General features: G+C 46.5%; 1 protein-coding gene across 3 annotated transcripts in view; it reads right to left on the bottom strand.

The window, feature by feature from the left end:
- The window catches only part of cep290 (centrosomal protein 290), a 46109-nt gene that overhangs the window by 27576 nt on the left and 3828 nt on the right, over positions 1-14705 (bottom strand). For 2 of the 3 annotated variants that reach the window (XM_067437184.1, XM_067437185.1), the window contains exons 4-10: positions 14536-14605; positions 13420-13466; positions 13001-13144; positions 11956-12009; positions 11730-11750; positions 10817-10963; positions 87-269 (exon numbers count right to left, since the gene is read on the bottom strand). In XM_067437184.1, coding sequence (XP_067293285.1) covers positions 87-269; positions 10817-10963; positions 11730-11750; positions 11956-12009; positions 13001-13144; positions 13420-13466; positions 14536-14605 — 666 coding nt within the window. The remainder of the gene's footprint in view (positions 1-86; positions 270-10816; positions 10964-11729; positions 11751-11955; positions 12010-13000; positions 13145-13419; positions 13467-14535; positions 14606-14705) is intronic. The other variant, XM_067437186.1, reaches the window with a different exon arrangement.

Raw genomic sequence — 14705 nt, 5'->3', positions numbered from 1 at the left:
TGTATTTTTTACATGACTGAAACACTTCATCGACCGGTCAGCTTCTAGGACCGGCCTTATCTGCTTTATGAACGTGATTAAAGCACCTGAAGCTTGGCATGATCTCGCTCTTTTCTCAGCTGATCCATGATGCTGTCCGTCTGCTGGACCGCAATCTTCATCTTGTTGTACTCATCCGTCATCTTCTCCATCTCCTTCACAGACTCCTCCAGATTCATCTGCAGGTGCTCATTCTCGCTCTTCAGGTTGGCAGCCATGTCTTCGGCATGCTGGGAACAGGGAGAATATGTTGATCACAAAGATGTCACATAACAGGAGATTGCATTTGAAACGTGTTTTAAAAGGTTACAGGTTTCTCCTTGCTACATTTGAGTTTGATGTTCAATGTTAATACATTTTAAGGTTGACAAGGCAGGGGTTCCTCGCCATACCACCAAGATTGAAAACCCACAACTTAATGAAAAATACTGCAAACATTTTGGTACTGATGTCACATTTAAATATCAATAATGATAAAAGCTGATTAACAATAGCGTGAACTATTCTAGAAATATAAACAGTAATATAAACAGGAATGTGCCAATATCACACAAGTATATAAGTACACTATAATTAGAATATCATCAAAAAGTTGATTTATTTAACGAATTGCATCTAAAAAGTGAAACTTGTATATTATATTCATTCATTACACACAGACTGATATATTTTAAATGTTTATTTCTTTTAATTTTGATGATTACAACTGACAACTTAGGAAAATCCCAAATTGAGTATCTCCGAAAATTAGAATATTACTATAAAGGATTTTTTTAGAAATCTTGGCAAACTGAAAAGTATAAACATGAAAAGTATGAGCATGTACAGCACTCAATACTTAGTTGGGACTCATTTTGCCTGCAGCAATTACCCACATTATTACTGCAGAAATGTGGTGTGGCTTGGAGCCGATCAGTCTGTGGCACTGCTCAGGTGTTATGAGAGCCCAGGTTGCTCTGATAGTGGCCTTCAGCTCTTCTGCATTGTTGGGTCTGGCATATCACATCTTCCTCTTCACAATACCCCACAGATTTTCTATGGATTAAGGTCAGGTGAGTTTGCTGGCCTATTAAGAACAGGGATACCATAGTCCTTAAACCAGGTACTGGTTGCTTTGGCACTATGTGCAGGTGCTAAGTCCTGTTGGAAAATGAAATCTGCATCTCCATAAAGTTGGTTAGCAGCAAGAAGCATGAAGTGCTCTAAAACCTCCTGGTATACGGCTGCGTTGACCTTGGACCTCAGAAAACACAGTGGACCAACACCAGCAGATGACATGGTACCCCAAACCATCACTAACTGTGGAAACTTTACAGTGGACCTCAAGCAACGTGGATAGTGTGTCTTTCCTCTCTTCCTCCAAACTCTGGGACCCTGATTTCCAAAGGAATTGCAAAATTTACTTTCACCAGAGAACATAACTTTGGACCACTGAGCAGCAGTCCAGTCCTTTTTGTTTTTAGCCCAGGCGAAACGCTTCTGAGACTTGTCTGTGTTTCAAGAGTGGCTTGACACATGAAATGCAATAGCTGAAACCCATGTCTGTGCGTAGGGGTTCCCATTCAGTCGGTCACTCTCGACGCCACGTCGGAGTACCGACGAATAGGAATCTCGCTAGCGAGAGCCAATCTACTTCGAGTGTAACTAAACGAGCCAATGCACATTGGCATGCAATGATTGCACCAGCTGCCCATGCCACGCAGAGCGGGTATAAATGAGGCACAGGTGCTTGCATTAAATTAGCCTTTTGCTTCGGAGCCGAGTGGTGAATGGATCGTCCTGAAATCACTCTCTACAAGCGTGTGTTAACATTATAACGAGTCAAGCTCTTCGGGTGAATCTCTCCTCGTTTGGTGTTGGAGTGACGGCATTGCAGCGGGGTCGAATTTCTCTCTTTCACTTTCGATTGTTTTATTGAGCAAAAACAAAAGGCTGTTCTCACAGCTGGTTTGGTGCGCTGTTTAGAGCGCTGAAAGGCCGTTTTCACGGCTGGTAAGAGACCGCCTTCTATGAGAAAGAGAGCGCGCAGGACAGGCTGCACGAATTCCCTGTCTGTGTCGCCGCGACTATCCCCTGTGTGCTTCAGCACCCCAGAGAGCATTTTCCCTAAAAGAGCTACACAGGTAGAGCTTGCGTCTTTTTAAAGATGACAATTTACCTGTGTGTTTCTGGTTGCGGTTGTTCCCTGTCCTCACTGACGGCCACGAGCACTGTTTCACATGTCTGGGCTGCATGCTGAGACTGCGTTCGTGGGTGGTTCATGTTTTCAAATGGGAACATGACCACGTCGGCACGCCGGTCGCGACTCTTCTTTCTCCGGGAAGCTTGAGTCCCCTTTGTTGTTGGCCAGCCACGGCTCGTGTGTAAAAGCACAGCCGCGGGTCTGCTCGACACTCTGGGAGACCGTGGAGATCAGCGAGAGCTGCCGCCGGGGGAAACCCGGGCGGACCTCTCGCTTCTCTGCGTGTCGTGTGCCGTCGAGCGGCTAAGCTGCAGCGCGCGTTGTCACGGCAACCCAGCGCTCGCTCGCCGTTCTATGTGCGCTGTCCCCGGGCCGATTTCCCATTGTAGCGCCCTCCCTGGTGGCCACAGGAGAGGTCTACTTTGGTGTAATGGCTGGGGTGACCTGAGGTGAGTGGGGCTTCTTCGGGGATCCAACCCCCTGGGGCCCCTCCCCCTCAAGCGCACTGCAAGCTGTGCAGCTTCTGGATGGAGTTGCTGGTCCTTCTTAGGGGGGAACCTAGCATTTCATTCAGGGCTCCAGCTGAGGATCAGATGTCAATCGCTACATCGGAGAGAGGGCTGTTGTGCTCTGGGAAGGAAGATGATGCTGAGCCCACTGTGTGCTTTGCTGAATCAGATTCAGAGTCAATAGCCATGCTTTCCTGGGATCAATCCCAGATGTGCATGTAAAACTTGGCAGTATGGAACTCCAGAGGGGCCAGCACTGCATAAGTTTTTCCTCCCTCACTACCCTCATTGGTGGGGTGGCTGTACGCAGACCACCTCCGCCCTGCACTCTTATGCACGAGGGTAGTTCTGAGTCGGGGTTGAGCTGCGCATGTTGACTAACCGTGATCAGGTCATGGCGCAGGCCCTCGGCCAGACGATGTCCACCTCTGTGGTCCAGAAACGCCCCCTGGCTTGCCTTGCTGAGATGCGAGTGGTCGTCAAAGTACGCTTCGCGATGCTTCCATCTCACAAGGTGGCCATTTCGGCGACACTGTTGAGAACTGAGCCCAGCAGTTATTTGCAGTCGGTAGTGTGCTGAGGAAATCAAGCTTCAGAGCGCCTTATGGGCCGCCCCTCAGTCTGCTTGTCGCCAGAGGCGTCGCCCCTGCAAAAAAAAAAAAAAAAAGGGACCCTCGACACAGTCTGCTCTACTGTGTTCGCTGCAGGAGGATGACGCCACCCGTCTCTACTGCTGTTTAAGCGCTCGGTGAAACATCACCTCTGAGACGGGTGACCTGGAGATGGGCGGGGCTGCTTTTCCCTGGAAGAGGGCCGGGGAATGTTTGAGTCTAAATTCTGTTCTGCTGCTGGTCACAACCAGTGGTACCCAAACTCTCAAAAAAAAAAAAGAAAAAAAAAAGCAGTTCCTCTATCTCTGGGTCCTCAGGGGGCTTGGAGAGTTGTGGCTGGTCAAACGCCGGACCACACTCATCCTCCTCCTGTTTCGCCAGCAGGCAGCAGCGGATGACGCAGGGGTGCACCACAGCCTCCTCGCGGACCCTCTGCCCTCCGTGGAATCAGGTATGTGTTGCACAGCACATTCACACCTCACTGCGGGCCACCTCCACGAGACAGCCGCCCCAGGCCGGTGCCTGTATTCCACCTCGCTGCCCCTCGGTGGGTACGCCGGTGGTCCCGATGATCCCGCTTGTTCGGTCTCTGCGAGCCTGGTTAGAGCTTCCCAGTCCGTCTCGCTGGCTCATTCGGACCATCAGGCTCGGCTATGCGATTCAGTTCGCCCGGCGTCCCCCCAGGTTCACGGGCGTCCGCTTCACTTCGGTGAAAGCTGCAGACGTCAGTGTCCTGCGTGCGGAAATCGCAGTCCTACTGGCGAAGGACGCGATAGAGCCGGTCCCTCCAGCCGATATGAGGACAGGCTTCTACAGCCCGTACTTCATTGTACCCAAGAAAACCGGTGGGTTACGGCCAATCTTGGACCGGCGAGTACTGAACCGGAGCCTTCACAAGCTACCGTTCAAGGTGCTCACGCAGAAACGCATTTTCGAGTGCATCCGTCCCCAAGATTGGTTTGCAGCGATCGACCTGAAGGACGCGTACTTTCATGTCTCGATTCTCCCCCGACACAGGCCGTTCCTGCGCTTTGCGTTCGAGGGGCGAGCATATCAGTACAAGGTCCTACCCTTCGGGCTGGCCCTGTCCCCCCGCGTCTTTACGAAAGTCACGGAGGGGGCCCTTGTGCCCATGAGAGAACAGGGCGTTCGCATCCTAAACTATCTCGACGACTGGCTCATCCTTGCACAGTCCCGGGAGCAGTTGTGCGAACACAGGGACTTGGTGCTCAGACACCTCAGCCAGTTGGGTCTTCAGGTCAACTGGGAAAAGAGCAAACTCGCCCCCGTGCAGAGGATCTCTTTTCTCGGTATGGAGTTGGATTCGGTCAAGCGGACTGCGCGTCTCACAAAGGAGCGCGTCCAGTCGATGCTGAACTGCCTGAACACGTTTCAGGGCAGGATGGCGGTTCCACTGAAACATTTTCAGAGGCTCCTGGGGCATATGGCGGCTGCGGCGGCAGTAACACCGCTCGGCCTGCTTCATATGAGACCGCTTCAGCATTGGCTTCACGGCCGAGTCCCGAGATGGGCGTGGACACGCGGCACGTATCGGGTGAGCATCACTCCGTCCTGCCGCAAAACCTTCAGCCCGTGGTCAGATCCCGGGTTCCTTCGGGCCGGAGTGCCGTTGGAACAGGTATCCAGGCATGCTGTGGTCTTCACGGATGCCTCGTCCATGGGCTGGGGTGCCACGTACAACGGGCATGCAGTGTCAGGGGTTTGGACGGGCCCGCACCTGCAGTGGCATATCAATTGCCTCGAGTTGCTAGCAGTACATCGTGCACTGAGCCGACTCAAGGGCCGGTTACGGGGCAAAGATGTACTGGTCCGTACGGACAACACGGCGACCGTTGCGTACATCAACCGTCAAGGTGGTCTACGCTCACGTCGCATGTCGCAACTCGCCCGCCATCTCCTCCTCTGGAGTCAGAAGTGTCTGAGGTCGCTTCGGGCCATTCATGTCCCTGGGGTGCGCAACCGGGCGGCCGACGAGCTGTCACGAGCTGCGCTTCCGGGAGAATGGCGGCTCCACCCCCAGGTGGTCCGGCTGATCTGGGTTCAGTTCGGGGTTGCACAGGTCGACCTGTTTGCCTCCCCAGAAACGTCCCACTGCCAGTGGTTTTATTCGCTGACCGAGGGCACACTCGGCACGGATGCACTTGCGCACATATGCGTTTCCCCCAGTGAGCCTACTTGCACAGACACTGTGCAAGGTCAGGGAGGACAAGGAGCAGGTCCTGTTGGTGGCCCCGTATTGGCCCCACCGGACTTGGTTCCCAGAACTCATGCTCCTCGCGACAGCCCCTCCTTGGCCGATTCCTCTGAGGAAGGATCTTCTAACTCAGAGACGGGGCACCCTCTGGCACCCGCGTCCAGACCTCTGGAAACTTCATGTCTGGTCCCTGGACGGGACGCGGAGGTTCTAGGTGACTTACCTCAAGAGGTAGTTAACACCATCACTTCAGCTAGAGCACCGTCTACGAGACGGGCCTATGCCTTGAAGTGGAACCTGTTCGTCGATTGGTGTTCTCTCCGCCGGGAGGACCCCCGAAGATGTTCGATCGCGTCAGTGCTTTCCTTCCTGCAGCAGGGGTTGGAGCGGACGCTGTCGCCCTCCACCCTCAAGGTTTACGTTGCTGCTATTTCTGCCCATCATGACCATGTAGAGGGTAAGTCGGTGGGGAAGCACGACCTGGTCGTCAGGTTCCTTAGGGGGGCGAGACGGTTAAATCCTCCTCGTCCTCCCTCCATACCCTCTTGGGATCTTGCTCTGGTGCTCCGAGCACTTCAGAATGCCCCATGTGAGCCCTTGCAGTCAGCAGAGTTTAAGATTCTGTCCATGAAGACTTTACTGTTGGCTGCATTGGCCTCCATCTAGAGGGTAGGGGACCTGCAGGCATTTTCGGTCGACGATTCGTGCCTGGAGTTCAGGCCGGGTGACGCCCACGTGGTACTGAGACCCCGGCCTGGCTTTGTGCCCAAGGTTCCCACCACTCCCTTCAGGGACTAGGTGGTGAACCTGCAAGCGCTGCCCCTGGAGGAGGCAGACCCAGCCCTAGCTTTACTCTGTCCCATCCACTCAGGTACATGGACAGAACTCAAGCTTCAGGACCTCAGTTCAGCTCTTGGTCTGTCGGAGGCCAGCAGAAGGGAAAGGCTGTCTCCAAGCAGAGGATGGCCCACTGGTTAGTGGATGCCATCACCTTGGCTTACCAAGCACAAGGTGTGCCCTGTCCACTCAGGGTACGAGCACACTCTACTAGATGTGGTGCATCCCCCTGGGCGCTGACACGTGGCGCCTCACTGCCAGACATCTGTAGAGCTGCGGGCTGGGCGACACCCAACACGTTCGTTAGGTTCTATAGCTTACGTGTGGAGCCGGTTTCCTCCTGTGTTCTCACCTCAAACAGGTAGAAGCACTGAGAGGCCCGGCTCCTGTCGGCTTGCTGCGCCTTGGCGCTTACTTCTCCAGAAGCAAACTCTGTGAGTCCTCCACCGCCCTCGGTGCCGGGCGTGGCGGAGCGTCCGGCATCAGGCCTCCTACCGCTGAATCCTTGAGAACCGGTATTGGCTTGGGCCATGTGAGTGACCCTGCTGGGATCCCACATATTTTTCCATGGTTGCTCCTCTCGGAAGCCCGTGTCTTTCCCTTGGGAGAGCCCTCCTTTTAGGGATGGGGCCCCCCTCACGGCGGCGGGCTACGGCTCAGCTCTGTGTCCACATAACTCCCCTTGGTATGATGTGGTTCCGCAGCGGCCCCCCATTAGGGCACGCTTCCCAGTGTTATCCAATAGTCACTGAGCGGGTCATGCAGAACAGCAGTGATGGACTTCTCTGTGTGAGCCCCGTCTCGTCAGGTAAGAGAGCTCAGGAGGCTCACACAGGGCACTGGAAGGGGGCACAGGCCATGGCGCTTTGGTAGGGATTCCTATTCGTCGGTACTCCGACGTGGCGTCGAGAGTGACCGACTGAATGGGAACGTCTCGGTTACGTATGTAACCCTCGTTCCCTGAAGGAGGGAACGGAGACGCCACGTCCCGTCGCCATGTCCTCTGTACCCTGCTGGGGTGCCATTTCACCTACCCGGCTCCTCAGCAAAAGACTAATTTAATGCAAGCACCTGTGCCTCATTTATACCCGCTCTGCGTGGCATGGGCAGCTGGTGCAATCATTGCATGCCAATGTGCATTGGCTCGTTTAGTTACACTCGAAGTAGATTGGCTCTCGCTAGCGAGATTCCTATTCGTCGGTACTCCGACGTGGCGTCTCCGTTCCCTCCTTCAGGGAACGAGGGTTACATACGTAACCGAGACGTTCTTGAAGCACTGACTCCAGCTACAGTGCACTCTTTGTAAATCTCCCCCACTTTTTTGAATGGGTTTTGTTTCATAATCCTCTCCACGGTGCGGTTATCCCTATTGCTTGTACACTTTTTTTCTACCACGTCTTTTCCTTCCATTCGCACTCTATTAAAGGGATTTAATCCCTTTTTAATCCCCATTCACCGCTTTTTCATATTAAACTATGTTATTCCCTTAACTAAAACGAGTTACTACATACCTGTCTCATCTGAGTGTGTGCACTAAATCTCTCTGACGCACGATGACGCTCTGATAGCATTTAGCTTAGCCCACTAAGCCTAGTTCATTCACTATGGTACCAAACAGAGATGAAGTTAGAAGCGACCAAACACCTCCACGTTTTCCCTATTTAAATACAGTTACACGAATAGTTGAACGATCAAGTATGATGACATAAAATAAAACGTGTCGCTTTTCTAAGTGTATTAAAAAGGAGAACTATAATGTATGGCATAATACCACTTCTGAGAGTACTTCGACTCGGCGCAGTAAAAAGTCCCGCCGGAAACATCTACCCCTCCCCCCTATTGACAGAAATGACAGAGGGAGGGGGAGACGTGAGGGAGGATTTTTCAGGCGGGGCTCTTTACTTTTGAAATGTGATAGGTTACAGATTACAAGTTTCTCCTCCCTCTCTCATTTCTGTCAATAAGGGGAGAGGGGGAGATGTGAGAGATGTTTCAGGCGGGACTTTTTACTGCGCAGAGTCGAAGTACTCTCAGAAGTGCTATTCCGCCATACATTATAGTTTTCCTTTTTAATCCGCTTAGAAAAGCGCCATGTTTTATTTTATGTCACCATACTAGGTTGTTCAACTATTCGTGTAACTGTATTTAAATAGGGAAAATGTGGAGGTGTTTGGTTGATTCTAACTTCATCTCTGTTTGGTACCATAGTGAATTAACTGGGCTTAGTGGGCTATCAGATCATCACCGCGCGTCAGAGCGATTAAGTGCACGCACTCAGATGAGAGAGGTATGTATCAACTCGTTTTAGTTAAAGGGATCCCCTGGTGTTGAGACTTGTATGGCTTAATATAACATAAATGATGTCTCTTACTGAATTATGTAGTAGAAAACCCATGAAAGATCTACGTTATTTAAAAAATCTATTTTATATTTGGACCATGGGCGGCGCCATTTTGTTTGCGTTCTAGGTTGATGACGTAGATTGGTTGAACTCCTCAATCAGCTGGCGTTACCCGTAGCTATTTTTACCACAACGCAACTCGAAAATTGTTTCAGAGTTAAACAAAACCAATGAATTGCTTTGTAATTGTACTTAAAACACACTCAAACATACATGTGCACACAAACTCACCTACACAAACAGATCGGCGGCCGGGCACACACACCTGACAGACGCGTTGTCTCAATCGAGATGTTGGGCTGCTCAGTCTCCATGACAGGGGCTGAATCCGAAATCGACCCCCTTTACCTTGAAATAGGGCATTATTTGAAGGGACGGCCATTTGTAGTGTTGTCCGACATCATAGTGGACATGTTCGAGTGCAGTCATTCAGTCTCACGTTGCACCGCAGTGTACAGCCGATTTACAACAGCTGTCCGACTTCACGCACCCAAACATACATGTGGACACAAACTCTCTCGCTCACACAGACTCACACACACCCCAACAGATCGGCGCGAACACACACACACACACACACACACACACACATATGAGGCGCGAACAGATTGGCGCGAACACACACGCACTGCGTGCGCACATACATCACTATTCCCTGTGTTGATATCATAGATAGACTGTTGATATGCAGTAGATTAACTGTAATGCCTAATGTATCCAGCAGAGGGAAATATCTAGGTAGGATGATGGGATAAGTTAACGTGAGGAAGAGAGGCAGGATGTTTTGGTGATGATGCATGGGATTGGTTTGTGCATTAAAGTTTGAGCACGCTCAGTGAATTAACCTCAATCTTTAAACTTTCACTTTTAAGACACAAATTACTTTCGCTACTTTTGTTCACTAATACAACTTGAAGGAGTGAATGAAGACGATCGAGTGCGTGAAGTCGGACAGCTGTTGTGTGTAAATCGGCTGTACACTCGTTATTGCGGTGAACGTGAGACTGAATGACTGCACTCAAACATGTCCACTATGGTGTCGGACAACACTATGGCCGTCCCTTCAAATAATGCCCTATTTCAGGGTATAGGGGGTCGATTTCGGATTCAGCCCCTGTCGTGGAGACTGACGAGAGCAGCCCATAACACCTCGAATGAGAGAGCAGTCTGTCAGGTGTGTGTGCGCGCCCGCCGATCTGTTTGTGACTTGTGTAGGTGAGTTTGTGTGCACATGTATGTTTGAGTGTGTTTTAAGTACAATTACAAAGCAATTCATTGGTTTTGTTTAACTCTGAAACAATTTTCGAGTTGCGTTGTGGTAAAAAATAGCTACGGGTAACGCCAGCTGATTGAGGAGTTCAACCAATCTACGTCATCAACCTAGAACGCAAACAAAATGGCGCCGCCCATGGTCCAAATATAAAATCGATTTTTTTAAATAACGTAGATCTTTCATGGGTTTTCTACTACATAATTCAGTAAGAGACATCATTTATGTTATATTAAGCCATACAAGTCTCAACACCAGGGGATCCCTTTAAGGGAATAACATAGTTTAATATAAAAAAGCGGTGAAGTATCCCTGTGCTTGGACAAAGAGCTCTGTGAACAGCCAGCCTCTTTTGCAATTACCTTTTGTGCCCTCCTTGTGCAAGGTGTCAATGGTCATCTTTTGGACAACTGTCAAGTCAGCAGTCTTCCCCAAGGTCTTTGCAGTTGTTTTGAGTTAATTAGCTGATTAGAGTGTGGCGGCAAGTGTCTTTAATATTGAACCTTTTCGCAATATTATAATTTTCTGAGACATTAATTTTCAGTTATAATCATCAAAATTAAAATAAATTAAAATTTGAACTTTATGTAGAATAATGTAATAACATAATGTGTTATATGTGTAATGTTGTGTTAAACATGCCATGTTTAAAGGAGTACTAAAGCATTAGAGCAGCATATATTATGCAAGGCAGTGATCATGCCATGTTATGATGGCATTATATGGCAGCCTGAAGGTCATTTGGGAATTACCTGCAGGTCCTCCATGCATTGGTAGAGCTGTTGGTTGGCTTTGGTAAGTCTCCTTTGAATCTCATTGCTCTCCTCTTTGGTCTGAAGAGGCTCTCTATTGTCTATTTCCTTTCTGTAGAATTCAATATCCTGTTGCAGCTGTTCGTTCTGCAATAATGAACAAATTCATTACTCATCCTACTGTCAAACATGATTTACTGCTAAATGAGTGGATATCATTCCAGGGTGTTATATTATAGCATAACATTTTAACTGCACAGCAGTGGAACACTCTCTAAAGGCTTAAGAATAATAATGTACTGATGGACTAGTTTCGGGCCAGTTGTGAAACTGGCGCTTGTTCTATCAAGGAGAGAGTGTTGCATTGATCATGCACATCAGATTTTATTGTTGCCAGTTACACTGAAAAAAATACAATTGTCTTACTAGCTAATGTTTATTGAAATTGCAAAAAATGTAAAAGTATTAGTATTAGTAAAAATAGAAAATGATCAACAAATCAGTAATATGCTGCATCATATGCCATATACTGTTTTCCAGCAAAAGCCTTTTTATGAAGTTAAAGTATAGCTATATCATTTCAAAACATTACGCAAAATTAATAACTTAATGGCAATAACAAATAATTGTTATAAACTGTTTTATTTATAATCAAAAAATGATAACAATTTTAATTGTTTTATTCATTTTGCATTGGAAATTGTAAAGAAAACTGTATTTTAATCACAAAATCAAGGTTAAGTTTGAAATTGATGGAACTTAATGGAACATTCTGTCATATTCCAAACATTTGAATTTCTTCAATGCCACTTTTTGGTTATCAGATCAGACTGGTGGTGCAGTTCAATTTGACATAAACATGTTTCTAATAAATAGACTGGCTACTCTAATTCTGCCTAATCTGGGGTCTTACCTTCTTTGTAAGCTGCTTTATCTTGAGGGGCAGTGACAAGAGATGACAGCAAGTAAACAATACAGTAACAGGCATGCATAAAATAATGAACGGTCAGTCAGAGAATAAAGCTGAGAAGACAAGGTGATATAAGAGAGATAATGGAATGGATAATTGAAAGAACAGCAAGAAGAATTAAGATGTCCCAAAAAAGCACTATGCAGGCCCAGAACAGGATTGGACATACCTCTCTTTTCAGTTTCCTGTTCTTCTCCTCTGCCTCTTCAGCACGGAGAGCCAGCTGTGAAAAAAACAGTTAGTCTGTTATCAATCCTACACCTGCAACTGCAGTATTTTTCTTATTATTATACTTTGACATTTTTGTGGTATTTTGCTTTTAATGAACAAGACATTTATTCATTTTTAACAGTTAAAAAATATAATTTGGACATTTTCAACTGGATTAATAACCAATTAATTCAATGAATAATCTAAAGGCGCAGTATGTAGTATTTATGAGAATCTATTGACAGAAATGCAATATAATACACATAACTATGTATACAGTAGTCTATAAAGACCTTAAATAATGAAGTGTTTTGTTTTTATTACCATAGAATAAACCATTTCTATCTACATATACCACAGGCCCCCTTACAGTGAAGTCATCATTTTGCGCCGTCATGTTTCTACAGTAGACCTAAACGGACAAACTGATCTACAGAGCGCTAGCTACTCTCTGCTGATGAAAACATCTTTGTCCTGTGTCGGCCACCATAGCTTTTCTATTGGCTTCGAAAGGGAGGGATGAGCGGTGGCGGTTGCAATTCACTACAATTTACAAACTCCACCTTTAATATTTTAATACCCAAACCCTATTTTCTTCATTATGCAAAAAGAATGATTCCTTAAAATCATCACTTGAATGCTTTCTACCACATAGAAGGAAGACAAGTGAATAATCAACATTTTTACACAAATTCAAGCCTTGTTACAAAAGATATAGTAAAAAAGATTTGTATTTAATTGATAGGAAATTTAATAGCTTAATGTTTGACATCTTATAGGCTACAGTGTAATTATACAGTAAAGTCATATTTATTAACAACATGTACTAATATATAATTAGGGTTAGACTTTGCTTTAGGGTGAGTTGCTTGGAATTATGCTTAATTTACTGTTATTACTATAATGAATACATGTGACGTGTAACAGTATACTGTAAAAAAAGAAACACCTTAAAATAACTTTAACAGAAAAGTGTTTTCCTATTTGTGGAAAGTGCTACCTACCTCCTCATTGGCTTTCCTCTCCTTGCCCATTTCTTTCTCTAGCTGGATCACCTCTTTCTCCTTGCGCTCCAGGTGACTCTCCAGTTGGTGAATCTCATCCCGGAGGAAACGTGTGTCCCCCCCTCCCATCACACGCTGGGCCATCTGGACAGGAAGTGAGACGTATCTGAATGAAGCTCAAGACCCAAAACTCTCCATCTGTTTATATCGGTGACACTGGTGAGCTGTGCGGCTCAATGACATCTCCCTTTTTTTACAACCATAAACATGTCAAAAGAAATGTGATGTGTAGAACAATTATAGTTATAACAGAAAGCAACATACATGGGAACAAAGCCAGTAATCCTCTTAAGGACTTGTACACAGACAGCTCACAAAAGGCACATAATAAGCAATTATAAGTGAAATTCCTCCCTTACCTCCAGCTCACCCTCCAACTTCAGGACTTTAGCTTTCAGCTCATTTTCTGCAATCATTCAATAAGCAAGCATAAATATATTACTAAATAAATTGCAAAATTACAATAAACCATGAAATATTATGTTGTTTGAAACATTGACATTGCTCGCAAAGCTCTAGCGCTTAATGCATCCATTTAAGCTTTGTTAGATTATTTCAGCATTGGGTTTGAATTTAAGTTTAGGTTTTAAAATCTCCCGATTTGTTCTGCTTTCAAAAGCGAATTACCATTGATGTCATTTGCATGATAAATTCTGATGAAACCAGTACATGGTTTATTAATGAAAATGTTTTGTGAAGTGTCCTTGAGTCAAAAAAGGCAATAAAGGTAGACTGGGTAAACCCAACCTGATCTGCAACTTTTGCCCAGCAACTCAATCTGGAAACCGGTACATTCAATTCTACTGCTTCTGTTACACTTACACTTTTGTGGGAACCAATCACAGACTGGCTTATCCACCTGGCACGCCATGGGCGGGTTTAACACAATGACAGATAGAGAAACGATGGGTCGTTGTCCATTGATCATGCCTTGTGTGGTCTGATTGGTTGAAGGACTATGCAATTGCATACAGAGTTATTTGAATAATGCCAATTGATTACGCCCCTTGTGCAGTAAGAAAATACAGAGATACTTCCCAGACCAATGTTCAATTTTAAATTGAGCTTGGTCTGGTGACAGCCAGACAACATTAAAGGGATTGTTCACCCAAAAATGTAATGTGTATCTGCTTATCCCCAGGGCATCCAAGATATAGGTGACTGTTTCTTCTGTAGGTTCTTCTTCGGTTTCATCGTTTCGTGTCTTAAGACATAAATGTGTCGTCACGAGCCGCAGGGTTTAATATGGATTTGTATGTGCATATTTTTTTTTACTCTCATAGCTCTCATATGTTACCATTCACATGGTTGAGTTAAAAATATGAATTTGTGTTCTGAAGAAACAAAGTCACCTATATATTCGATGCCCTGGGGGTAAGCAGATAAACATCAAATTTAAATGTTTGGATGAACTATCCCTTTAAGGCACTTTTATTATATGTAGGAAATGCAAATCTAATAAAGACTGTCCATACCAATTCTTGCTTGATCCACACCTGCGCTGTCTACAACTTCATAGGCACATTTAATTTCATCCAGTTTCATCTGAGGGTCAGAAAGACATCAAACATAACATCTAGCCATCAAAATGATTGAAGGCAACTGCAGATGGCAAGACTTCAATAACCAGATTATTTAATTGAAA

The sequence above is a fragment of the Pseudorasbora parva genome, chromosome 25 (genome assembly GCF_024679245.1).
Source record: "Pseudorasbora parva isolate DD20220531a chromosome 25, ASM2467924v1, whole genome shotgun sequence".
In the NCBI taxonomy this organism is placed as follows: Eukaryota; Metazoa; Chordata; class Actinopteri; order Cypriniformes; family Gobionidae; genus Pseudorasbora; species Pseudorasbora parva.
The sequence above is the reverse complement of the archived record's forward strand: the minus strand, read 5'-3'. Positions and strand labels throughout refer to the sequence as shown.